This window comes from Chrysemys picta, chromosome 2 (genome assembly GCF_011386835.1).
Source record: "Chrysemys picta bellii isolate R12L10 chromosome 2, ASM1138683v2, whole genome shotgun sequence".
NCBI classification, from domain to species: Eukaryota; Metazoa; Chordata; order Testudines; family Emydidae; genus Chrysemys; species Chrysemys picta.
Genome location: NC_088792.1, coordinates 257,582,464 through 257,610,451, shown reverse-complemented (window position 1 = coordinate 257,610,451; position 27,988 = coordinate 257,582,464). Strand labels below are relative to the sequence as shown.

The following is a 27,988-nucleotide window of genomic DNA, read 5'->3' as shown; positions in this document are numbered from 1 at the left end:
AATGTAAAGTGACATTCTACTTTATAGAACACCAAACACCAAATTCAAAGTAATGTAATTTAAATGAAAATCCAGGATTATAACTGGAATACAAGGTATTGGTTACCAAGTACTTTACTTTCATGTGTTTAGGAAATGCAGAACAGTTTTTGATTTTTTTTCCCTATATGGTAGTTTAAATAAATTACCAAAATAAGTGAAACTGGTGTGATTATATTGTGTTATTTTGACAAATAAAATATGCAGAATTTTGGAGTTTTTTGGCGCAGAATTCCCCCGGGAGCAATTATTGCATATAAGAACATCAGAACAGCCATACTGTCCCCATCAGGGACAGACCGAAGGTCCATCTAGCCCAGTATCCTGTCTTCCAACAGTGGCCAATGCCAGGTGTCTCAGAGGGAATTAACAGACTAGGTAATCATCAAGTGATCCATCCGTCGCCCATTCCCAGCTTCTGGCAAAACCAAGGCTAGGGACCTGATCCTGGCTAATAGCCATTGATGGATCTATCCTCCATGAATTTATCTAGTTCTTTTTTTTAACACTGTTACAGTCTTGGCCTTCACAATATCCTCTGGCAAGGAGTTCCACAGGTTGACTGGGCATTGTGTGAAGAAATACTTCCTTTTATTTGTTTTAAACCTGCTGCCTATTAATTTAATGTGGTGACCCCTAGTTCTTGTGTTATGAGAGAGTAAATACTTCCTAATTTACCTTCTCCATACCAGTCGTGATTTTATAGACCTCTATCATACCCCCCATTAGTCATCTCTTTTCCAAGCTGAAAAGTCCCACCCTTATTAATCTCTCCTCATACAGAAACTGTTCCATGCCCCAAATCATTTTTGTGGCCCTCTTCTAAACCTTTTCTAATTCCAATCTATCATTTTTTGAGGTGGGGCGACGACAGCTGCACACAGTATTCAAGATGTGGGCTTTATGGATTTATAAATAAACCATGGATTTATATAGAGGCAATATGATATTTTCTGTCTTATTTCCTATCTCTTTCTTAATGATTCCCAACATTCTGTTCACTCTTTTGACTACCGCTGCACATTGAGTGGATGTTTTCAGAGAACTGTCCACGATGATTCCAAAATCTCTTTCTTGAGTGGTAACAGCTAATATAGACCCCATCATTTTCTATGTATAGTTGGGATTACGTTTTCCAATGTACATTACTTTGCATTTATCAACACTGAATTTCATCTGCCACTTTGTTGCCCAGTCACCCAGTTTTGTGAGACCTGTTTCTAACTTTTCGCAGTCTGCTTTGGACTTAACTGTCTTTAATAGTTTTGTATCATCTGCAAATTTTGACACTTCACTGTTTATCCACTTTTCCAGATCATTTATGAATATGTTGAACAGTATGGTCCAAGTACAGACTTCTGGGGGGACACCACTATTTACCCCTCTCTACACTCTGAAAACTGATCATTTATTCCTACCCTTTGTTTCCTATCTTTTAATCAGTTACTGCACACATCTCACTAAACATGGAAAAGATTGTTATTGCCCTTGAAACACATATACCTACACTTACTGTAGCCTTGTCAAATTCAGCTTCTGAAGATGTAGGTGACAAGGGACTTATGGGACTAAGAGATGGGGAGCTCTCCGCACTAGAAACATATTCTGGGTCAGGAACATATAAAATCTATAAAGAAATTGAACACATGCTGTAGTTAACAGTTACATTAAGAGTTTCATTGACATTTTGATGCAGATTTGTTGTCTCAAGTTATTTTATGAAATTTGGTCTGCTGGAGTTAATTTATGCTTTAGAATTAAAAAAACAGATTTAGTTGTGAATTACCAATTTTACTGTCAACACTTTTCTAGCAAAGCAAGCAGTATTAATAAAGTCTTCTCTATTAATAGGTTCATGAGGCAAAGAATGCATTGACATATCATAGAAACATGCCATATAACAAATCCCCCATTGGTTTCCATCATGGTGTGTCAAACAGTGTGCAATAAAACAAATCTTGTTTAAAGCAATTCATGAAATGAGTAAATATATACCCACACAATGTATTTTTGAGCCTTTAAATATTTAAAATTCTGTAAACCTATATTAAGGCTGACTGTTAGCAGTAATAATAGTGCCGAAAGTACCCAAGTAAACAGAAGACCATAAAGTAAGAAATTTACAGCATGCCCAGAAACACCAATTCAGACTTGTCCAGTGCTGTAATAAATACTATTATGAATACTTGCACAATATGTCTCTGGCCTTTTCATAGATTGCTATTAGTCTATCATTTAGAGTCAATAAGATACACTGCTAGGGAACACATTCAGTGTATTCATCCCAATTAAAAAAAGTTGGTCATCTATTTCCCAATTCAACTCTTTACAAAGCATGCCAAAAACTAGGTTAGTCTAAATTTATTTGCTTCTCAGATCCATTCTCTTGGGAATGGCATGAACGGTGTTGCACAGCTTTTGCAGCAGCTGGAAATAACAGTAGCAGTAAGTCATGCTTGTAGCTTTAGAAATACTGTTACCGCCCAATATTTATCCTATATCCATTTACAAAAAATAAATTTGTCTTGAACCTGAAAAAGTTACCTTATGATTCTAAATATGCTAGCTTTTATCAGTCTTTCCAAATTTAATTTAAGAGAGATAGTAAAGACTGGGTTAGACTGTGACTGACTCCCACTGGTAGCAGTTACTCAACTGAGTAATCCAGTGGGTGTCTGGAGTTCACGAACGCTAACTGAAGAATCCTAAATATATCTTCAAAAAGATAGGATGTCTTATATGTTGAGAAAAACTCATCCCATTGTTTTCAGTAGGAGAAGTGGTAGACAAGCATTCTGAACATCTTCCTCTATTTCCACCAAACCCAGTTTATGTTGAAGTAATTAATAGATAATACCTGTCCAGGAACAACTGCTCGGGAGAAAAATTTGTTTAATTGAACCAGTTCATTCGGTGTCGTATCAAATTTCAAGGCAATACTGTTTAGAGTGTCTCTTGATTCAACCTGTAACAATGGAAAGAAAAAAATAGTTTTAAAAAAGTGGAAACTTAGATGTTTTATCATGTGCAGTTTGAATTTATAAAACTTTTAATGAAGTTAGTAATATATACAGTGCATAACGACTTTAACTAGGTACATTACACTTCACACATGCATGTACGCAGACTGACAGTGAGTAGCAAGGCATAGGCCAGTATCAAGGGCCATGCAAATATGCTCCTTGAAGCTAATGGTTCCTTCAAAGTCACCTACCTTCCATCTGTGCTCCCGAGCAACCACAGGAGTCATCTTACACATGTACGGCTGAAGGTTCAGACACTAGCCCAAAGGCCAAAGCTTCTGTCCTCTGCTCCAATGGAACCCAGCAAGAGATGCAAGAGCCTATGTGACTGGCTTCATGCAGCTACTGATTTACCTCTACACCCCTCACCCACAAGAGAGGTCTCCACTAGCAGTGTATGCAATCTTTTATTATGGAGGACATTTCTTCCTTCTGTTTTCTATTGAACTAGAATTCAGTGAGTCAGTGATTTCAAGTAAAAAAAACAATCTTGAACAAAAACTGAACATTATGACTGGAAGTAGGAATTAAGTAGGAGAAAGATTACCTTAGAACAAGTCATTTTTTCAAGCCAGTGACTTCAAAAATAAGGAAAGAGTAGGGTGATAGAAAGGGATAATGATAATGAAACCTCACCAAGGGGGAACACCTCCAAATAAAATCTTTTAGTTTCTGAGAGACATCAGTAGATTAATATAATTACTATTACAGGAAACAGATTTCAGTTTGATACACATCTTCCTATCATGATAGAGAGTTATAAAACAAAAAGTGTATGCATTAAGAGACAGCTGATGACAGACTGTTACCAAATGTTTGTACAGTAGAACCTCAGAGTTATGAACACCTCAGGAATGGAGGCTGTTCGTAACTTTAAAATGTTTGTAACTCTGAAGAAAACATTATGGCTGTTCTTTCAAAAGTTTACAGCTGAACATTGATTAATACAGCTTTGAAACTTTACTATGCAAAAAAAAATACTGCTTTTAACCATCTTAATTTAAATGAAACAAGCATACCTTGTCCTTTTTTTTTTTTTTTTTTTTTTTTTTTTTAAAGTTTTCCCTTTTTTGTTAAGTAGTTTAGGTATAACACAGTACACTACTATATTTCTTTCTTTGTCTCCGCTGCAGCCTGATTGCGTACTTCCGGCTCTAAATGAGGTGTGGGGTTGACGGTCAGTTCATAACTCTGAGGTTCTACTGCATTCTTCTTGTAAACCCTAATTCCTTTTGTAGGGAAACTACTACCTACATTTAAAAGGGCTATGCCTTAAATGAGCAAAGGAAATCCAGAAGGTTCTAGAATTCCTTCAGGTGTGGCACCAAGAGTAAACTGATCTGAGTTCTAATTTTTTTTTTTTTTTTTTTAAAGCATTCTTATAGAGGATGGGATGAAAAGCTGAAAACAGGAATTTGTAAACCCCCACCACCACCACCAGCTCCCCGCTCCCCTAAGTTCCCTGTGCAGCAGCCGCCAAGCAGGCTATCAATTGCTGGGCAGTTCAGCTGCCCCTCCCCCAGCTGCCATGTGCTGCTCCTGCCCTCTGCCTTGGAGCTGCTCCTGGGAGCCTCCTGCTTGCTGTGCGGGGGGGGGGGGGAGGAGAGAGAGAGGGGTGCTAATGTCAGGGTGTTCCCCCCCCCCCCCCCCCCGCGCTCCTAACTCCCCCCTTCTGTACCTTATCTCCCCAGAGACTCTAAAAGCCGGACATGTCCAGGGGAATCCGGACGAATGGTAACTCTATACTGACCTAACCCCCTCTGTACACAGCACTACACTGGCAGGAGAACTTCTCCTGTTGACATAGCTGCCATCTCTCATGAAGGTGGATTATAAACGCTGATGGGAGAGCTCTCTCCCAGCATAGGGCATCTTCATTAAAACACTACAGTGGACGATGTACCAGTGCAGATGTACCAATGCAACGTTTTAAGTGTAAACTTGTCCTTTTTGAGTCTTTTTTTTAAATCTCTCTAGCAGCTTGCTTGTAAAGATAGACAGGATGAGCTGTGGAGTGCTTGCTGTCTAAGCAGAATTGCAGGGGGTGAGTGTGGGGTGCTCACTTCAGGCTTTTTACTTTTCGCATCCTTATTTTCATATAGGGAAAACACACCTCTTTTACGCTTGTTTAGATTTAAATTGGTTGCTGTCATGCTTTCATTGGCTCCAAGTCTTTCAGGTTGGCTTAGGTGATACTTTCAGCTCCTCAACAAGCTATTCATTTAATGAACATGCAATATTTTTAAATTGTCTTTGCTCTTGTTCTGGTAGGAAAAATCCAAATAAAAAAAAATTAAAAATCTTTTAAAAGTATTCAGTCCTCTGAGTTATTCTTTTAATTTTATTATTTTGACAGGAAATGAAATTCTGTCTTCAGAAATTCAAAGCACTCGTTACTTATATAAAAATTTTTAGTTCTCAAAACAGTCTTTTACAATTAAGTAACTTAGAGAAAGTGTTTAGCTTGACTTGTTGCTTTTATATGACAATTTTTGGAAGGATGATTTTTCTCATCTTCTTGACAGGGTTGAGAGTTGTTTGAGCACTGCCGGTAATTAACTCTCCATTGATATAAATGTACTTAAATGGCTTCTTACATTAATAATGACTATCAAATGATCTTACTATATTTGTACATAACACATTTTACTATTCATATATCAGTCAGTTATATGAAAGCTTGCATTTAGATACAAAATATTTACAAATATTTATATTAAAAGAAGCTTATGGCATTTTAAGCACTTGAGAAACAAAGTTTTAATGTTTAAGTGGAAACAAGTTAGAGAAGATACTGGTTACTTCTAAAAGACTTCCTACCCCATAAATGTTCTTCAAAATAGATGGAAGGAGGGAGGACTGCATGTTTACAAAAAAATCAAATTCAGTAAGGACAGGTCTAGAATTTTGAGTGGATTTAAACTCAGATTTTTCTTTGAAAAGAAAAAGGAAAGTGTTTTGGGGTCAGTCCACTTTCCTTCTAGATGTGTTGCTCTGATAACACAACCCTGCATTCTCCTTCACAAATCAGATTACTTCCAAACAAACAAAAAAGAAAAAAGTGTTCATGTGACTTGCATGCCTGAACTTTGCTCGTCTTTGGGAGATAAAAGAAATTGCAGAGTTTCTGCTTCTATTAGCTTTTACTATTTTGTAACAATTAGCCAAATGTGTATTGTTATATTTCCAAGTATCCTGGCTATAACTCTTGTAGCTATATCTTAATATTCAATAAAGGTGCAAACAAATTTGTAACAACTTAATAAAATTTTCACTTTTTTTCTTAATATGTTTGCATCAACAGTGAGGTCTTTCTTCCATTGATCCCATTAATTTTCGAACAACAGGAAGCCGATTGAAGAATGTTAGGGTCAAAATCTATGTATATGTTTATAAAATGAGTGGCAAAACTTCAGAATTCATGCTGACATCTCTAGTGTTCGTCTATTGTAGACTTTATTCAAATTTAACACCTCAGACGATGGACGGAATTTTGACTGAGTTGCAAGACTGATAAAGTTAGGATATAAAAGCTGTAGTCAGATTAAATTGTTCATAGATTTCAAGGGCAAGAGGGACCGTTGTGATCATCTAGTCTGACTTCCAGTACAACACAGGCCATTAAACTTCCCTAAAACAAACAGATCTTTAGAAAAAAAACATCCAATCTTGATTTTAAAATAGCCACTGGTGAAGAATTCACCATGGCACTGGGTAAGTTGTTCCAATGGCTAATTACTCTCACTATTAAAAATGCACACCTTATTTCCAGTCTGAATTTGTCTAGCTTCAACTTCCAGCCATTGAATCATGTTATACCTTTCTCTGCTAGATTGAAGAGCTCATTATTAAATATTTGTTCCCCATTTAGATACTTAGCAATTGCAATCAAGTCACCCCTTAACCTTCTCTTTATTAAGCTAAATAGATAGACTCAAGGAATACAGTCACTATAAGGCATGTTTTCTTATCCTTAATCCTTTAATGTTTGTTCAGAGAAGAGCCACAAAAATTCTCCCATTTAACATTCTTCTTGAACTGCTGACACCAGAACTGGACTCCGTATTCCATCAGCAGATGCATCACTGCCAAATACAGAAATAAAATATCCTCTACTCCTGCTTGAAATGTTCCTATTTATGCATTAGCCCTTTTCACCAGTCTCACAGTAGAAACTCCTGTTCAGCTGACTGTACACCACAACCCCCAAATCTTTTCCAGGATCACTTATTCTTAGTATAGACCCCCCCTCCTCCCCCATCATGTAAGTTTGACCTGCATTCTTTGTTCCTAATGTATACATTTACATTGAACTGATTAAAATGCATATTCTTTGCTTGTGTTCAGCTTCCCAATCAACCCAGATTGCACTGGAACAGTGATCTGTCCTCTTCATTATTTACCGCAATGTGTCATCAGCAAACTATCAGTGATAACTATCATTTCTGCCATTTCATCAATAAAAATGTTAAATAGCATAGGGCCAAGAGCTGAGTGCTGCAAGACTTATTGGGGGGGGGGGGGGAAGGGAAGCCAACATTAAAAATCCAACAGGCTCCTCAGCCAGCTCTTTTAGAACTCTTGGATGCAAGTTATCTAGACAGGATTTGAAGGGGGGGGGGGGAAGTATCAATTTTAGTAGCTGCTGTTTAATATCGTCCTGAAATACTAGTGGAATGGAATGAGTGTTGTCATATATAACACCTGCCCTCCCCCCAAATATAGAACAAATATTTATTGAATATTTCTTCCTTTTATGTATTACTAATGATCATTCTACAATTTCCATCTAGTAATGGACTGATGCCATTGTCAGGATTATTTTTGTTCCTAATCACCTTAAACTCCTCCTTCCTTATTGTTCTTAAGGAAAAGTCAGTCACCAGCAGAGTTGTGTCCCTTTGCTTCCCTTATCAATTTTCTACAATCCCTAGCTTCTGATTCATGTTCATTACTGTCAACATACAGTTTCTTCCATTTGTAACTTAAAAAAAAAAAAAAAAAAAAAAGTCAGCTGCCTTCACTGCTCCTCTAAATCAGGTAATTAAAAAAAAAAAAATCTATGTGGTCTCCTTCCTCAATTGTAGCTTTTTGGGCATCTAGTAAATTGTTCTTAAATGATTCCCAATTATCATTCACATTTTTCTGATTAAATTCTTCCTCCCAGGTGATTTGCTTCAACTGTATGAAACTGGCCCTTTTAAAGCACCAATATATAAAAATAATTGGTCTGAATTTTATTCTGTTTGCACATTATAAATGTGATCAAGTCATAATCACTTGTACATAAGTTACCATTATTTTTTTATTTTGGTGATCAGTTCCTCTTTAGCTGGAAAGATGAGGACTAATATAGACTTCTCCCATGTTAAATGCAACACTTAGTTAGGAAGTTGTCATCTATAACATTTGAAATTACAAGAATGTTTTAGTACTGGTAGCAGGAGACCTCCAGCATATCTCACTTAAACTGGAGTCCCCCCATGATCTCACAGCTATTTTTCTTACACATTACAACCAGGTGTGTAAGCAAATAGTCATCCTATTCCGCAAATATGCTTTGGTGGTCTGTAGCAGACACCAGTATCAAATCTTGTGCTTTATCTGTTAAGTCATTGATCAATAAGTACTCAAGATTATTTTCTTCTGAGTTATCAGTAACTCAGAAACAGGTAATGCCATTTTTGACATTCCCCATCCCTTTTTGGGCACTCGGTCCTTTCTAAATAGGTTAAAGCCATTGATTTTAACATTCCTGTCATGGGAATCATCCCACCAAGTATCATTAATATCACCCAGATCACAGCATTTTGAGGCCATTATTAAAGTACATTAGAAGGAATACATTTAATGACAAAAACAGCTGGAATCCCACAAAGATCTATTCAGGGACAAGCATTATCTTTAACTAATTCATTCGTTAACAATTGAGTGACAACAGCGAACACAGGTTGACAATGTAGAAATAATCTCCAAATTATTCTTGTATATGAAGGAGCAGTACACTGAGAAAAAATACTGATAGTCTTAGAGGGTCACGGTCTAATAATAATAATTAGAATTGTTTCTTTGCAGCATTACAAATATCACTTCAGTTTGCTTTTCACGCTACTTGGATAATGAAAAAAATTGGTCATCTTAATCTTTGATTTCGGTTATGAAATAGTATAATGGTCAGCCTTACAAACACACACACACACTTTTCAACCAAAAGTAATATTTCTGTTCTTAACTTTAAAAAACAAACAAAACAAACAAACAAAAAACAAACAAAAACCTCAAAAGAAATAATCCATAATCTAAAAATTTAGAAACTACTTGTTTGAGCATCCCTTTAAGTGGTGTAGTATAAATGAAACAGGTGATAAATATTGATCAAGAAAACAGGGAACATTTCAGAGCAAGGCAGCTGGTAGAAACAGGAATAAAATCAAATAACTTCAGAAGACAAGGACAGCACATACTGTAACACAAACAGATTCAAACATTTGACTATTGCTTCTTCCATGGTGGGCACATGGAAGCTAATGAGAAGAATCTTCAACGGGTGTCGCAGATACTCAGCTCCGCAGTAGTAGCTGAGTCTTGAGGGAGTAAGAAAATTCAGACAGCTGCAGCCATAATTTAAATTAATGGGTCTCAAATATCAGAGAGAGCGAGAGCAAGAGCAAGAGCGTGTGCATGTGCATTTCTCCATATATTATATATAAGAAAGAGAAATGAGTTGTTGTAAAAAAAGTCTTGTGCATTAGTTGGTTTCTCCCCTCTTCCTCCCAGTCAATATGGATAATATGGATTCCACTGATTATCCTAATTTTGTAAACTGTGCTGTATTTTAATGGTTTCTGGAGCAACCTAAATGTCTTGGCAGGGTAAAACAAATTTTGTAAGCAGTACTGAACATAGGAAGAAGAAAATATGGCTTTCCAGGAAGGAGTGGGTTTGTGAGGTTTAATTAAATTATCTTTTGCTACAATAAGCAACTGGAAGATTCTTTCAGGCAGATCATAGAGGGTGAATAGAAAAGGCAGCTTTGAAGGAAGTTCTCCTTCCGCAGCTCCGTGTTCTCCCTTGCACCTGGTAATTTCTATCCCAGGGGACTGGAAGAAACTGGCATTACTAGTAAAATTTCACTAAGTACTATTAGCAGAGTGGCTTTTCTTTAGAAAAGATAGTTTATCCACATATTTCCCATTTCTGGTTTTTTAAACACTCAAGGTCAAAGGTGGAAGCTTCAGGGATGATTTTTGATGTATCTGAGAACACATCACAATCATATGTCTTAAACCGCAATTCTGGATGCCAAAGTATTGCTTTACTTTAGAAAGAAGTCACTTCCACATTAGCCTAGCATGTGAACACAATTAAGGGTATGTCTATCCTATAAACTGAAATCAACATATGTTCAGTCCAGCAGAACAGTGAAATTCACAAGAATGTATCAGTGTCTACAGGGACACTGCATTGCTCTAACTACACAAAATAAGCTTATGCCTCTCGTGGAGGTGGAGTTATTATGCCGGTGCAGTAGGACACATACGTCAGCAGAAGCAAGGCTGTAGTGTGTGCACTGACATAATAGGTCGACACAAGAAGCTAATTATCTAGATGCTTTCCTGTATAGGTTTTCTGCCATGTGCAAACTTCGTTATTTTGTAAACAACTGCTCAACTGACATTTGGAAACTTCTAGAGTCATGTATCCAAGAACACACATTGTAATATTTCAATATTCCATGGTGATGTAGACATTTTTGTATGTGTTTACGAAAAAGTAAAGAATTCCATTATTCCAAATGTCACTTTTTAATTACTATTACAAAACCAAATACCAAAGAGGAACATAACAAGAGCAAGGCATTTATTGTTCATTACAGACATGGCAGTAAGTTGACAGTCAAGTCAGAAAGTAAAGTGTTATATCCAGAGCTCTACACACTTTCATTAAAATTCATTATGTAAAGTTGTTTTGGCTTTCATCTAACTTAAAGTTCATACACACAATAGAACTCAATTGTTAGTTGCTAAACTGGATAAACTTGTACCATTAGTCAACTTCTCTGATTTAAGACGAGCAAAGAAGAAGTGCACTCTATTTAAACTGCAGGGGTAATTCAATTTTCATGCAAAGTACCACCATAATATAACATCTATTTCCAACACACAGCAATATTTCACTATAAGCCAGTCCTGAGCAGGCCAATTGTTCCAAAACATTTTGGAGTTATCAAAGATTTTCAGTGAGCAAGTTTGACTTCTTTTCACCACCCTTTTTATATCCAAGTTCCTAAACACACAATTAAAACAGAAGTACATTTGATAAAACTATAAAACAAATTAAGGACCACTCAGACTGGTCTACAACACAGACTATTAACAAGCAAACATGGAGCTCTGCTTCCTCTCTTCTGAGAAGGTTGTGTTTTCATTTTAATTAAAACAAAAAGCAAAAAACCACACCCCCAAAAGCTCTTCTAGCTTTCCTATCTATTAGTCACCAGACCAGCTCCATTTCAGCTGTGTGAATGTATTGGGCCTTATTCTCCACTGACTTGCACCTTGTGTAGTTGCTTATATCTATCCAAGCAAGTGTAAAGTTCTAATCTGGTAGCATTTTAGACTCACTTTGCATAGATGCAATTACAAAAGATGCAAGTCAGTGGAGAACCAAGCCACAAAACACGGAGTTATTTACCTTCCAGCTGGTGGTCAGATGGAGCACATGAACTATTAGATGCTCTTCTCCTCTCTTCCTCCCTCCAAAACATAAAAAAACTGTACTCGGCAGAAGCCACATTCTCTCAACCCACTCACGTGGGGAGAGTGCAGGGGGAAAAGGAAGAAAAAAAACAAAAACCCATTCACCACAAAAGGAGTAAGGCTAGCTGCCAGTACACAGTCCTGCACTTCGTATCTTCCATACCATGCAACTACGGAGGGAGCCACAGGTGAAACTTGTCAAAAGAGAGGCACTACTGGCCACTTCATTGCTTGACATGTCTTTGAATACCAGTTTTTCCTCACAATGAGGATTTCCTAAGGGTACTGATTTTAGTTAAGTCCATCAAGTGAGCTATCAGAGTGGAGGACCCAGGCACAAGTTTTCTGCAACTACTGGCAAACCATTTTCAGTACAGTAACTCCTCACTTAACGTAGTTATGTTCCTGAAAAATGCAACTTTAAGTGAAACAATGTTAAACGAATCTAATTTTCCCATAAGATTTAAGGTAAATGCAGGAGGTTAGGTTCCAAGGAAATTTTTTGGGGGCACACAAAAGGCATTATATACTGTACAGTATTGTACTGTGGTTGGGAAGTGCCCCTGGCTTACCTCACACAAGCACAGCCCGCTGCAGGCAAGGACGCTAGGAAGCACCTTCGCAGCAGCTTCCCCTGAGAAGAACAGGCGCCGACTTTGCCAGGGGATGCTCCAGGCCTGCCTCTTACCATCCCCGCTCCACTCCAGGCCCACCTCTTCCCACCCCCACGCCACCTACTGTCCGGAGCACATCGCATCTCCGCTCCTCCTCCCCCTGCCCCCCAAAAGTCCTAAGCGCCACTAAACAGTTGGTTTGTTGGCGCTTAGGACTTTCTGGGAGGGAGGGGCAGGAGCAGAGACGCGGCACTTCCCCGCTCCTCCCCCTCCCTCCCAGAAAGTCCTAAGCGCCGACAAACAGCTGTTTGGCAGTGGGGGAAGCGCTGGGAGGACGGGGAAGGAGGCAGAGAAGAGGAACTTGTGCAATGCTCCCTTGTAAAGTCGCTGCTCTTCCACAGACTCTTACAAGCAGTGGACAGAGCAGGTAGCCAAACGACATTTTAAACGAGCATGTTCCCTAATTGAGCAGCGACATAACTTTGAAACAATGTTAAGTGGGAGGACGTTAAGTGAGGAGTTACTGTAGTTATGATCAAAGGTTTTACTTAAACCTTACAGGCAAGCTACTTAATCTGTCCATTACAAGGGACTTATCAAATAGTTAGTTTGCTCTTTCACTCCTACATTTGGCTAGACAGGACATCAAAATGAGTGTGTGCCAAAGACTGGACTTTAAGACCCACAAGGATTAAGACAAGGGTCCACAGACACTCAAGAGTAGGGCCTCTTTAAGCTATTGAGAGTTTACAGTCATCTGTGATGCTGAGCCAGTGAGGGTTAAGTAACCAGCAGGCTGGATGACTTAAAAGCAACCCATAAGGACAGATTAGAAGAACACTGAAACAGTAAACAGGGACATTCGTTGTAGATAGCTAGCAAAGCCATGTTAAATAGACTAGAATCCTTGACATGTAGGCCTGTATCAGTAGAGAATTAAGAATAGATACTGATTATATTTGTCAGTGCTCACCTATATCTTGTTAGAAGTTTAAAAATGTGATTTAATTAGCTTGTAGATGCTGAACAGTCTATGGATTCAGAGATCAAAAGTGGATATTATCATTTAGATGGGACTTGTGGTGTAATATTATTGTTTTCATTTCTCTTTGAAGTTTGTAATAAACTACCTGTGAACTAGTTATTGGTTAATTTCCTTGCACTAATGAATGCAACTAGTTACCTTGTATGCCTAGGAAATAGATTAGCTTCAAAGCAACAATATACATTAACTCCTCTTCAGCCCAGGAGGGCCTGCTGAGACAACTGCTGAACTTCAGCTATAAAGAAAGTTTGAGGCCTGATCCTTGCTATATCAGATCTGCTTAAACTTTGACAGGGAAAGTAGAAGCCCACAAGACTGAGGTCTCCAGGTTATTCTGGATCCACTCTGAAAATTCTCATGGAAGAATTTGAGCAAGCTCTCCGCACATGGACCGCTGACTGGACTATAACCTTTTAAATTGATTCCAGAAAGATTTTTGCAAAATCAGCAGCTTCACCATCTGCTATGAAATTGACCTAAGAACTCTATTCATATCTGCATGTATAATGATCTTTAACCAGAGCAACTCTTCTTTTCTATTAATAAATCTTAGATTTAGTTAATAGGGATTGGCTCTAAGTGTGTACTTGGGTAAGAGCTGAAATATTCACTGACCTGGTGGGTAATATGCCCGATCTTTTGGGATTGGTAAAATTTATATATGGTGAATAAGGTTGTTAGTAACCCACACTATATTAGACTTGGCTGTCTCAGGCTAGGTCTACACTACCCGCCTGCATCGGCGGGTAGAAATCGACCTCTCGGGGATCGATTTATCGCGTCCCGACAATCGATCCCCGAATCGACGCTCTTACTCCACCAGCGGAGGTGGGAGTAAGCGCCGTCGACAGGAAGCCGCAGAGGTCGATTTTGCCACCGTCCCTACAGCGGGGTAAGTCGGCTGCGATACGTCCAATTCAGCTATGCTATTCACGTAGCTGAATTTGCGTATCTTAAATCGACCCCCCCTGTAGTGTAGATGTAGCCATAGTGTGAGCCAAAGGCTGCATAGCAGGGGTCTCACTCAATTTACTTTAAGGCCAGTGCCAGTCCTCAAATCCTCCCACGGGGCCAATGTCACTCATGCTACCCAGAACCTGTCCCCCCCAAAACTCTGCCCCCCACCTGCTTAAGGCTCTGGGATGGAATTTGGGTGGGGGTCTGGGGTGCAGGCTCTGGGAGGCAGTAGAGGAGGTACTTATACTAGTATATTTTAAACTGCTACCTAAACAAGCCTCCTTTGGAGCCTCCATGACAGACTAGCAAAAATCCCTACAAAACAAAAATATTGGCTTATTAGTCCTTTGTTCCTAGCCCCTTCTCCTGATTCTCTCCCCCAAAATAAGCCAGCCACCATGCACAGAATCAGCCAAACAAAAATTCTTTCCAGATGCACTTAAATGTCCAAAATATGGTTAAAGCAGCAAAGAGCCCTGTGGCACCTTATAGACTAGCCTGACTCACTCTTGCTTGCATATTTATACCTGCCTCTGGAAATTGCCACTATATGCATCCGACGAAGTGGGTATTCACCCATGAAAGCTCATATTCCAATACGTCTGTTAATCTATAAGGTGCCATAGGACTCTCTGCTGCTTTTACAGATCCAGACTAACATGGCTACCCCTCTGATATATGGTAAAAGCAACCATATTTTGTCAAGTATCAGGCATCATTCTAATATGTCAAAGCTCTTTATTATATGCTGCAACCTAAACACAAATCACATGAGAATAAATGCATTAAAAATTGAGGCTCTCAGATATTACAGTAGTGGGAGCCATATACGTAAGATATTATTAGTATGGAAATGCTATTCAAAAGCATACTGAATGATCTCTGTGGTTTTAGTGCTGCTACCTACTAGAAGTAGTATGCAGTATTGTCGTAGCCATGTTAGTCCCAGGGTATTAGAGAGACAAGGTGACCTGAAAGAAGAGCTCTGTCTCTCTAACCAGCAGAAATGGTCCAATAAAAAGGTATTACCTCACCCACCTTGTCTCTCTACTAGAAGTAGTACAGTCTATTAAGCAACAGAACCCAAAACATAGTTTCAGAAAATTTTACAGAGCAATATATCAGGTTTGAGAGAGAATTGGGTAGGAACAGCCACTGCAATTGGGAGTTTTCAAGCAGATGATACATCCTTTTATGTTTCTCAGATGACTGATATTTAGAAAAGGAGAGAAATTCTACAATTAAAGAATCTGATATTTACAATAGTAGTGATTTCTGATGAGACCAGATTTCTTTGTATCATGCAAAGCCAATTATCTATCCAAGACAGTAGTACAGGCTTGGCTAACACAGGACCCCAGTATCATATCTCCTGGCACTGCCTTGTGAATTGACAGATGAAGGGAGAGTTTTTCCAAGTTGATGCTAATTACCAGAAGAAAGGGCAAAAGAGTCCAAAAGTTGTATGCTTTGAGATTTGACCCAGAAAGACTAATTATTGTTATGAATTGTTGCGGTTTTTAGAATCAAATACACAGACTATGCATATGTGAACAATATAGCTCAGGTGATCTTGAGTGGGATTCTGCCTGTTCCTAGAGAAGGGTAACAAAGGTCTGACAAGATTATGACGATCAACAGATGGCTCAGGCAGTGGTGCTATAAGGAGGGCTTTGGGATGTATGGCCATTGGGAGGCATTCATGGACAGAGGACTGTTCTCTCAGGATGGACTTCACGTGAGTAGGGAGAGAAATAGACTTCTAGGATGCAGGCTGGCACAACTGATTAAGAGAGCTTTAAACTAGGAATTTGGGGGAGATGTCCAGGTAATCTCCATGCTGGATTTTAAACATTGAGAGGGAAGAAAACGAAGTAAGAAAGGATACTACCGTGGGTAGGAGAATGGACATAAGGAGGAAGGGTAGTGTAGATACCAGTCTAATAGGTGATACTGGCAGTAGAATGTCTGGGCCTAATCGGGTAAAGAAATTGAGCAAAGCCAAACAGCAAAAATTAAGATGTTTGTACACCAATGCGAGGAGCCTAGGTAACAAAATGGAGGAACTAGAGTTACTGGTGCAGGAGGTGAAACCAGATATTATAGGGATAACAGAAACATGGTGGAATAGTAGTCATGACTGGAGTACAGGTAGTGAAGGGTATGTGCTGTTTAGGAAAGACAGAAATAAAGGCAAAAGTGGTGGAGTAGCATTGTATATCAACGATGAGGTAGACTGTAAAGAAATAAGAAGTGATGGAATGGATAAGACTGAGTCTGTCTGGGCAAAAATCACATTGGGGAAGAAAGCTACTAGAGCCTCCCTTGGGATATTACTTGCGGTGTGCTATAGATCACCGGGATCCGATTTGGCTACGGATAGAGACCTCTAATGTTTTTAATGAAGTAAATACTAATGGGAATTGTGTGATCATGGGAGACTAACTTCCCAGATATAGACTGGAGGACAAGTGCTAGTAATACTAATAGGGCTCAGATTTTCCTGGATGTGATAGTTGATGGATTCCTTCACCAAGTAGTTGCTGAACCAACAAGAGGGGATGCCATTTTAGATTTGGTTTTGGTGAGTAGTGGGGACAACCTTGGTTCGAGCGATCATGAGCTAGCTAATTCAGTTCAAACTAAAGGGAAGGATAAACAAAAATAGATCTGTGACTAGGGTTTTTGATTTCAAAAGGGCTAACTTTAAACTTTAAAAAATTAAGGAAATTAGTTAGGGAAGTGGATTGGACTGAAGAACTTGTGAAGCTAAAGGTGGAGGAGGCCTGGAATTACTTCAAGTCAAAGTTGCAGAAACTATCAGAAGGCTGCATCCCAAGAAAGGGGGAAAAATTCATAGGCAGGAGTTGTAGACCAAACTGAATGAGCAAGGATCTCAGAGAGGTGATTAAGAAAAAGCAGGAAGCCTACAAGGAGTGGAAGATGGGAGGAATCAACAAGGAAAGCGACCTTATTGAGGTCAGAACATGTAGGGATAAAGTGAGAAAGACCAAAAGCCTTGTAGAGTTGGACCTGCAAAGGGAATTAAAACCAATAGTAAAAGGTTAATAATAAATGGAGATATACCCATCTCATAGAACTGGAAGGGACTCTGAAAGGTCATTGAGTCCAGCTCCTGCCTTCACTAGCAGGACCAAGTACTGATTTTGCCCCAGATCCCCAAGTGGCCCCTTCAAGGATTGAACTCACAACCCTGGGTTTAGCAGGCCAATGCTCAAACCACTGAGCTATCCCTCTCCTATATATAGCCATATAAATAAGAAGAAAACAAAGTGAGAAGACATAGGCCCGCTAAACACTGAGGATGGAGTGGAGGTTAAGGATAATCTAGGCATGGCCCAATATCTAAACAAATACTTTGCCTCAGTCTTTAATGAGACTAATGAGGAGCTTAGAGATAATGGTAGGATGACAAATGGGAATGAGGATATGGAGGTAGATATTACCACATCCGAGGTAGAAGCCAAACTCTAACAGCTTAATGGGACTAAATCGGGGGGCCCAGATAATCTTCATCCAAGAACATTAAAGGAACTGGCACATGAAATTGCAAATCCATTAGCAAGAATTTTTAATTAATCTGTAAACTCAGGGGTTGTACCGTATGACTGGAGAATTGCTAACAGTTCCTATTTTTAAGGAAAAGAAAAAAAAATGTGATCTGGGTACTACAAGTCTGTTAGTTTAACATCTGTAGTATGCAAAGTCTTGGAAAAAATTTTGAAGGAGAACGTAGTAAAGGACATTGAGGTCAATGGTAATTGGGACAAAATGCAACATGGTTTTACAAAAAGATAGATCATGCCAAGCCAACCTGATCTTCTTTGAGAAGGTAACAGATCTTTTAGATCAGTGGTCTCCAAACTTTTTTGATCATGCACCCCTATCAGTAAAAAAATTTGAGCATGCACCCCCTGCCGCGCAGTCTCTACCATTTTTGCCGAAGTTTATAAAAAAAAAGCCGGTGGGGGGGGGGGGGGGGAGGAGAAGCACTCCTCTGCCATGCACCCCCAAGGATCCTCTTGCGCACCCCACTTTGGAGACCACTGTTTTAGACAAAGGAAACGCAGTAGATCCAATTTACCTCGATTTCAGTAAGGCATCTGATACGGTTCCACATGGGGAATTATTAGCTAAATTGGAAAAGATGGGGATCAATATGAAAATTGAAAGGTGGATAAGGAACTGGTTAAAGGGGAGACTACAACAGGTCATGCTGAAAGGTGAACTGTCAGGCTGGAGGGAGGTTACTAGTGGAGTTCCTCAGGGATCGGTTTTGGGACCAATCTTTTTATTACTGACCTTGGCACAGAAAGTGGGAGTGTGCTAATAAAGTTTGCGGATGACACAAAGCTGGGAGGTATCGCCAATACAGAGAAGGACCAGGATATCATACAGGAAGATCTGTATGACCTAGTAAACTGGAGTAATAGTAACAGGATGAAATTTAATAGTGAAAAGTGCAAGGTCATGCATTTAGGGATTAACAACAAGAATTTTTGTTATAAGCTGGGGTCACATGAGCGGAGGAGAAGGACCGTGGCGTATTGGTTGATCACAGGATGACTATGAGCTGCCAATGTGATATGGCCGTGAAAAAAGCTAATGCGGTCTTGGGATGCATCAGGCGAGGTATTTCCAGTAGAGATAAGGAGGTGTTAGTACCGTTATACAAGGCACTGCTGAGACCTCATCTGGAATACTGTGTGCAGTTCTGGTCTCCCATGTTTAAGAAGGATGAATTCAAACTGGAACAGGTATAGAGAAGGGCTAGTAGGATGACCCGAGGAATGGAAAACCTGTCTTATGAAAGGAGACTCAAAGAGCTTGGCTTGTTTAGCCTAACCAAAAGAAGGCGGAGGGGAGATATGATTGCTCTCTATAAATATAACAGAGGGATAAATACCAGGGAGGGAGAGGAATTATTTAAGCTCAGTACCAATGTGGACACAAGAACAAATGGATATAAACTGGCCATCAGGAAGTTTAGACTTGAAGTTAGATGAAGGTTTCTAACCATCAAAGGAATGAAGTTCTGGAACAGCCTTCCAAGGGGAGCAGTGGGGGCAAAAGACTGAGCTTGGTAAGTTTATGGAGGGGATGGTATGCTGGGATAACCTAATTTTGGCAATTAATTGATCTTTGACTATTAGCGGTAAATATGCCCAATGGCCTGCGATGGGATGTTAGATGGGGTGGGATCTGAGTTACTACAGAGAATTCTTTCCTGGGTGTCTGGCTGGTGAGTCTTGCCCACATGCTCAGGGTTTAGCTGATCGCCATATTTGGGGTTGGGAAGGAATTTTCCTCCACGACAAATTGGCAGAGGCCCTGGGGGTTTTTCACCTTACTCTGCAGCTTGGGGCAAGGGTCACTTGCTGGAGGATTATCTGCACCTTGAAGTCTTTAAACCATGATTTGAGTACTTCAATAGCCCAGACATAGGTTAGGGGTTTGATATAGGAGTGGGTGGGTGCGATTCTGTGGCCTGCGTTGTGCAGGAGGTCAGACTAGACAATCATAATGGTCCCTTCTGACCTTAAAGTCTATGATTCTAAAGTCTAGGATACCATCTCATTATGTGAGTTTTATAGAATATAAACTAAGTATTTCCCTGTTGTAAACAATCTGCAGCTGGAAGAAATGATAGGGCCCAAATGTCCCCAAAAAGATGTAAAATAGCATGTAGCAAACTATATTATTGATACCACTTTTTTTGAGGGTGGGGAGTGAGGATGGGGTTATGAAGGTATAAGAGATAGTATTCTTCAGGGCTGAGAGGCCTGCAGTTGGCTGACTAATTAGCCCCACCCACTGCACCTGTGAAAAAGACAGGTAACTTAATTGGCTCATCCTCATAAAAGGTGGAGAAGGATATGGGAGAGGAGGCGGCAATACCAGCCAGAGGCTGGAGCAACTGCTAGGAGGAGCAACTCCAAGAGACAGATGGACAGAAGGGAGACTGGGAAAAATCCTATTAGCACAAAGGGCTCTGAGGTAAGAGCCAGGAACTTTGGTTGATAAACTCATGGGGTAAGGGATAGATTTGGGGGAAAGGAACATAACCTGTACAGGCTTTGTGGGGAAAGGCTGTGAAGCTCTGATCCTGTTTTCATTAAGAAGGCTTGAAATAAAACCCACAGTAATTAACTGGTCCGGAGACTACCCTACCTGGATTCTGTGATAGGGCCCCAGACAGGATTTCCTCAGCAAGGGAGCTAGCTCCGCAGGCATCAGCCTGGGTCCAGTTGGAAGAGGGAGCTATAAAGTAGGCCCAATCCTTCACACAGATATAGAAAAGAGGGAAGCAATCAGAAATCTAAGTGTATTTCAATCTGTGCAATATGAACTTACGTGTGTTACTGCGGTGGTAGCAGGTCATCATGGTCCCATCTGTGATGCAGAACCCCAAATCCTATTGTATGTGTTGAATACACAGACCACAGAGCCCTATAATTCAATGTGTGCACATGGGGTGGTGGCTTGGTAACTTATGATAGCTTGCAGTAACATGTACACACATTATTGCAAGCTATCATAAGCCTGATGCAACAGAACACGTGGACAGAAAAATTTCACCAAGGAGACCACTGCATGACTAAACCAATATTGAACCCTTAAGCAAATCAAAATACATGTGCTGCAGATGCACAAATGAGATCCCTTTAATGGAAGACACATTATGTGAACAATATTCCTTCACTAAATCAAGTGGTAAGTACCATGGAGATGATATCTACAATGCATAAAATGTTACTGCAAACAAAAACAAAAAACTCTCAGGCCACACAAGTTTCAAACTCAATTATAGCATACAACTCCTCCCCCCCATAAACTTTCTCAGCTATTGCAATACAGAACTGTGTGCTTACTTGGCACAAAAATAGTTATTTCTAGAATACATCCATTTGATTAACTATTCTACAGAATAGCGTGTTACGCTTTCCTATTTTGTTTCACCATACATGTCAGAGTAGCTGAATATATACAGTGTAAGAAGTTTTGTTTTCTGTGTAAACTAGACTAAAAAGTTAGCTTGGAACTAATCTCAAGAACCCACTCCCTCAACTCCTCCCACAATATTTCTTGAAGGTAAGGTAATCCATATTAGTAGATAAGAAAAAAGTGACAAAGTTATCTCCTGTATAAAGCTATAATTTTCTTTACTAGACCTCTTTATATCCTATTCTTTGCAGAGGAAAATATTTATTTTTATTTCATCACAAAGCTTCAAAACTGTTCAGGAGTTACTTGACTGATTTTCCAACATGTTAATTGAAAATTTATATGCAGTAATTATATAGCCTAAAACACAACACAAGACAGATACTTCTCACTTCAGTTTCCCCTAGTAACCAGAAACGTGAAAAACTGACTGCAGCACAGTTTGAGGGTCATTTCAAGAACATAACAGTCAGAGAAAGGCTCCATTTTCAGATACTGATGGGAATATACACATTTTCAGATACTTCTGAGTACAGCTCTGTTAGGTATAGATCAATGGAAATTGGTAGGAGAATGCTGGAAAGGTACCACCAAGACAGACCTAACCCTATTTTTATTATTTCTCCTGAATTCGGTGGATTGTTAATGATGCTGAAAGCTTTAGAAGTCGTAAGTGATTTTATAGTTAGTTATTTACTGTAAATTAAATACAGTAGAGATAATTCTATTGATTGACATTTATTCAACTATTAATTTAACTTGCATAGAAAACTAAAGTTTCACTTTTGCAGTATGCTTCATATCCCTGCTGGAAAACATTAAGAATACTAGCTACTTAATTCCTAATAAGGTAATCAACTATCAGAAGTAAAGTACGGACTGAAGAGAACAAAGGCAATCAAAGCAATTTTGTTTACATTACGTATCAAAAACTTCAAGTCTACACACATTCTATGCAAAAGCAATATTTAAACAGCCAAGCAGCAACTTACTGTATATTCAATAGTCCCTTTAGGCTTCTGAAAAGACATTCGTCGCCCATCTTTCTTGTCTGGGTTCTTCTTCTGGCCACTATCTGAAAAAAATTGAGGCAAGGAGCGTGTTAAATTCATTTTCCTTGCTCACAGTACTGTCACAGGCTGCCGATTACAGCCCCGTGGGCAGACATCTAATTCTGCTTGCTCCTTGTGACTCTCGACTCTCTAACAGACAGATAGCTGCTGGAATAGGGACTTCACTCCCCTGCTATGCTTTAAGGATCTGACCAATATAAACTACTGAGACAACTGGGAATCCGTTAACTACATAAGTACCTGCTACCATCCAGAATGCTATTAATGCAGGAAAGACTAAAATGATTGATCTCCCTCATCAGGCAAGGACATATCAATTGCACAAGCAATGCTTCTAAAGATCATCTTTAATTGGTTCTATGTTGCACAGGGTCTGTCATTACTGTCTGCTCCAGACACCGTTTACAGCTTCTGGAGACTAGATGCAATTAAAAGTTACAGCTTTTAAAGTGAACAAAATGTATTTTAAAGAATACACAGTGGTTTATAGATAAGTATTTATCTCAAACAAGTTGTATATATTAACAAAACTCTAGAAGACTTCTCTTCTCCATATATGTTAGCTAGAAAGGGATAAGATTTATATGCATAGGGAGGATGTGCTTTACATTTCATCTTACTGTCAAGATGCACTAAAGCATTGCTCCTTGGCTTATGCAACACAGAATATTTTTGATGACCATCACCCTGTAATGTCTGCAGCTTTACTGGGATCCAATACAAGAAATGGAATTTAATGCAACTATACTAGAACTTTGCTAATGTGTACTTAAAAAAAAGGTCTGGTTTTATTCAGCTTGATAATTCACCAACATAAAATGTATTTTATTTGACCATTATAATTTAATTTTACACTAGTACTTTCCTGAATACAAGTAGGAATACTGAGGTATAGTTTGTAAAAGTATCTGAGAATCTTCCTGTTATGAGACTTGATTCTGGCACTCTGCTATACATCTTTGCTGCGAAAATGGGAGAGATTTTTCTTGAGAGAGAATCAGATTTGTGGATTTGTAAAACGTTAGCTACGTTCTACTGCAGCATGCTGATTGTGTTGAGGCATTATTTCCATATCTTCAGTTTATATACTCATTACATATTTCAATCAAGTTTTCAGCACAGTACACAATTATTACAATTCTCAGCCACAACTAGGTCAGAAGTTTGAAAAGGATACTGTTAGAAAGTGAAATGAACCACAATAGGTAAATGTTATTTTTTTAAAGTGTGCCAAAAAACGTTTACTGTACATTTAAGTGATTTCTACTATCCTTCCCCCCCACCCCAACAGTGATTTAGAAGCTTAGATAAAAATTTCTTGTTTCTTTTCCAATTTTGCAGTCACTGACTGCCCCCCACCATGTCTCCACTGAACAGAGATGAAATTTATCAAAATGCTTATACAAAGACAACTTCATACAGTCTTTTAATGCCCACAAAAATAACCCCCCCCACACACACACACACACTCCCCCCAGTAATGTTACTAGGTTTTACTTACTAGCAACAAGGACTTTCTAGGAGAGGAAATAATCTTGGGGGACAAATTCCCATATTTACAACTATCTGTTAAAATAGTTACTCAAAATAGAGGTCAGTTCTTATGGTGTGGATAAGAACTGACCTCTATTTTGAGTAACTATTTTAACAGATAGTTGTAAATATGGGAATTTGTCCCCCAAGATTATTTCCTCTCCTAGAAAGTCCTTGTTGCTAGTAAGTAAAACCTAGTAACATTACTGGGGGGAGTATGTTATGACTTAATAAGAATTAAGTCAAGACAGTTTAACTGCAGGTTAAGACAATAGTTAAATTTCCCAGAAATTCCTTCAACTGGAATGTTGCAATTTTATTGTAGTGCTTCCTTACCTTAACCACCACATTAAGGCTAGATGTTTGTTTTAATTGTAAAAAACAAACAATCGACATCACAGCATATTAAAGGCTTCTTGAAGACAAGCTGCAAATATTGCTCAGTGTTCAAGCACCCTGAAAGCTAGGTGCAGGACTGTGGAGTACAACATTCTCTCCCTGACAGCCAAACATTTTGTTTCAAAAAGTTTGAAGAAAGCAACTCTCTCCTCCCTCCTTGAGCTCTAGCAGCTAAAAGACCATAGCTGCTCAGAATACTCCCAGTTCACATCAGAAAGGCGCAGAGGGAGCAGTTGAAGTACTTGTTACTTGGTACTTCCTGCAATGCACATATATTCTCTGTCATTTAATTCTTTCAAAGTGTGTTATTTTATTTTTTTGATTGGTCTATGCATTTCATAACTTATTTCTCTTACTACTCAAAGAATTAAATTTAAGTGTGAGTTCTAAAATGCCTAACCTGTCGTGGCTGGAGTAATTATCCCTATAGTAACTTTAAAAATATATATATTGTATCTAGGTTTTTTGTTTCTACTGGTGGTGCACATCCACACATACCTCACTACATAACACAAAATTTATTCCACACATGGATGGAAAAAATTAGAGGGAACATTGGGTAAGTCCTCTATGCAACATGAAGTTGGGGGGTAGGGGGGAAGCAAACAAGATGCTGGGATGCATAAGGAACAGGAAGAAGAAAATATTCTAACACCATTGTCTGAATCAATGGCATGGTCTCAACTGGAATACTGCGTGTAGTACCATTTCCCTCACCTCAAGAGAATGATTGCAGAATTAGAGGTGGTTCAGAGAAGGCTTTTGAAAATGATCAAGGGCATAGAAAAACTCACATGAAATTGGAAAGATTGGGATTATTAACCCTAGAAAGTTGGTGAATAAAAACAGTAGTTAAATTTTCCAGAAATTGCACCAACCACAATATTGCAGTTTTATTGTATTACTTCCTTGCTTTAATCCAAACAAACAAACCTTGTGTTTTTTTTTTTTTTAAATCATTAATAAATCTCAATATCGTAGCATATTAAAAATGGCTTTTTGAAGACAGTTACAAGTTTTGCTATGGGGAGATGAAATTAAGCAAGGGCCTGCAAACATTCCATCATCACTTCCTGGTCCATGGTATCACAGGAAAGTGACAGATCAAACACCTGAATTGGATTCCTGACTTTTCATCCAACAGAATATCCACCACACAAGTGCAGTCTGCAGGACACACCCAGTTTGGAATCTCTAGTTGACAAAGGTCAACATGGATGGTGGGTAAACATGCCATTGGGCCCCTCCTCCTCTACCCAAGGCCCCTCCCCTTCTGCCCTCCCACGGGTCCCCAGCCCCAGATTGCCAGGCAAGCGGCATAGCTGGAATGCTCCCGGCCCCAGTGCTGGGCAGGCAGCGTGGCTAAAGTTCCCCCAGCCCCGGAGCACCCCCGGCCCCAGAGCACTGGGTGGGTGGTGCGGTCCCAGCGCTGGGCGAATGGAGGGGTGGTGTGGCATGGGCTCAGCCCCAGCACCCTCAACCCTAGGGCTTGTGTGCACACGGTCCAGCCTGCCTGCCCCAACCTTTTGGCCACGGAACAGCAGAAAGGGATCTGGAAGGAAGCGGGGCGGGGCTTCAGGGCGGAGTGTGGGTGGGAACATGCAGGTTGTTTGGGGAGGCACAGCTTTCCCCAGCCTATGCTACCAACCACCCATGAAGGTCAAGGAAACTGGAGGCATCCAGATAGTATGAAAGTTGCCTTACTACAATCTCTTTGATAATCCTAACTTAATAGAAGATTAGAAACTGGTTGATAGTTGACCATATTATCCAGTGACAACTTTCTGATGAACTCATGCTTCCTTTGAAGCAGTGTGTCTCTACCTTTTTTGTGCTGACTTTAAAAAAAAAAAATTGTGACTCTCCCGCTACTAAAACTTGGGGGGGGGGGGGGGAATAAAAAATAAAAATAAAAAAAGAGAGACCCTGCCCACCGTAAGTATCATTAAGTAAATTATGACTAATACTCAGGGCCAGCTTTAGGTGGTGACCAACAGGGCAACTGATTGGGTCCCCACGCCAAGGATATCCTGCGAAGCTAACTTATATGATTCAGCCACACTGTGGCTGAAATTGTTCATGAACCCCCCTCTTCTGGCCTTCAAACAACCTGCCAACCTCATCATCAGCAAGTTCCTCACAGACCAGGACACCACCTCAAAGCAGCAGCAGACCCTGCCAGAAGAACAGATGCTAAACCTGCAGACATATCTCTACTATTACAATGATCAACACACCTTTTAAGATCCATGGATCCTATACATGCCTATCACAACATGTGGTATACCTCACTCAATGCACTAAATGCCCCAACAACAACGTTGTGGGTGAAACCAGACAGTCACTATGCTCTCGAATGAACTCATACAGGAAAATGATAAAAGACCACACCACCAGTTCACCAGTGGGTAAACATTTTTCACAAAGCAAGCACTCCATATCTGACCTTTCAGTCCTCAGCCCCAAAGTAAACCTGTACAACACTTTCAAAAGATGAACCTGGAAGTTTAAATTCATAACTCTGCTAGACACTAAAAATTATGGATGGAACAGAGACACTGGATTTATGGCTTATTACAACAATCTGTAAGCCACTAACCCCCTCTTTTTGTCCTATGACTGTAGAAATGTTAATGGGCCACTCTACCTTGAATGGTCCCTTACAATATGCACTAACTAAACAATCTGTTTCATCTTGCATTTTGCTGTGATGCTGAAAGTACCTTTCCCAGACCAGAAGAGCAGCTCTGTATGTCTTGAAAGCTTGTCTCTCTCACCAACAGATGTTGGTTCAATAAAAGATATTACCTCACCCACCTTGTCACTCTAATATCCTGGGACCAACATAGCTACAACTACACTGTCACCAGAAGATGTCAGTTCTGAGACTAGATTTTTATTATAAATAGCTGTTTCAGTAATAAAAATATAAAGTTAGGAAGTTTGCTGTTGTAGAGGAGATGGAAAAAGCAGACAAACTGGGGATGCAAAATTGACTGGCTGCATAGTACAATGGTAAGGATAGTAAGCATAACAAATAGTTACATAAATTCTAGGACACTATACCTACACTACTCACAACAACATTCAAGTTTAGCAATGAACAAAATGCCATGGATAAGCATGGAAGTTTTCTCCACACAAATTTATTAAGCTAAAGCACTAGTTCTAAGCCTCCCTTAACTTGGCCACTCCTACAAAGTGTTAACATACCTCTCTGAACTTAAGTTTGGGGGGGAAATGGTAGTAGGGAAGATGTGAAAAAAATTTGAAAAATATTTTCACTTCTAGACACGTGTTATTTTCTCCCCTCCTTTACCATTGTGTCTAGTTTCCATACTTTGAACCTATGTTAGTGTGACTATAACAAATATAGTCTGTCACTTGGATGCAGATAGAAGAATCTTACCTTTTATACATGTTTTGTTTACTTGAAGCAAAAATGAGTTTCCTACTTCTTTCCCAGAATGAATTCAAGAGGAGCTCTGTTTTTACCATCCCTCAATTTCCTCCCCACCAAACAGCCGGAAAACTAATCCTCCTCTCTTGCACACACTTTTTTTTTTTTTTTTTTTTTAAA

The 27,988-nt window shown here is 39.4% G+C and overlaps 1 protein-coding gene across 12 annotated transcripts in view; it reads right to left on the bottom strand.

Moving 5' to 3' along the window:
• Positions 1-27,988, bottom strand: part of OXR1 (oxidation resistance 1) — a 512,712-nt gene that overhangs the window by 117,585 nt on the left and 367,139 nt on the right. For 8 of the 12 annotated variants that reach the window (XR_010598952.1, XR_010598951.1, XM_065586020.1 and 5 more), the window contains 3 exons: positions 22,396-22,478; positions 2,897-3,004; positions 1,547-1,666 (listed from right to left, as the gene is read on the bottom strand). Coding sequence is in view for 10 of the 12 variants with exons in the window: in XM_065586020.1 (XP_065442092.1) it covers positions 1,547-1,666; positions 2,897-3,004; positions 22,396-22,478 (311 nt within the window). In the remaining 2 variants the exon portion in view is untranslated. The remainder of the gene's footprint in view (positions 1-1,546; positions 1,667-2,896; positions 3,005-22,395; positions 22,479-27,988) is intronic. The other 4 variants (XM_065586018.1, XM_065586017.1, XM_042843991.2 and 1 more) reach the window with 1 other exon arrangement.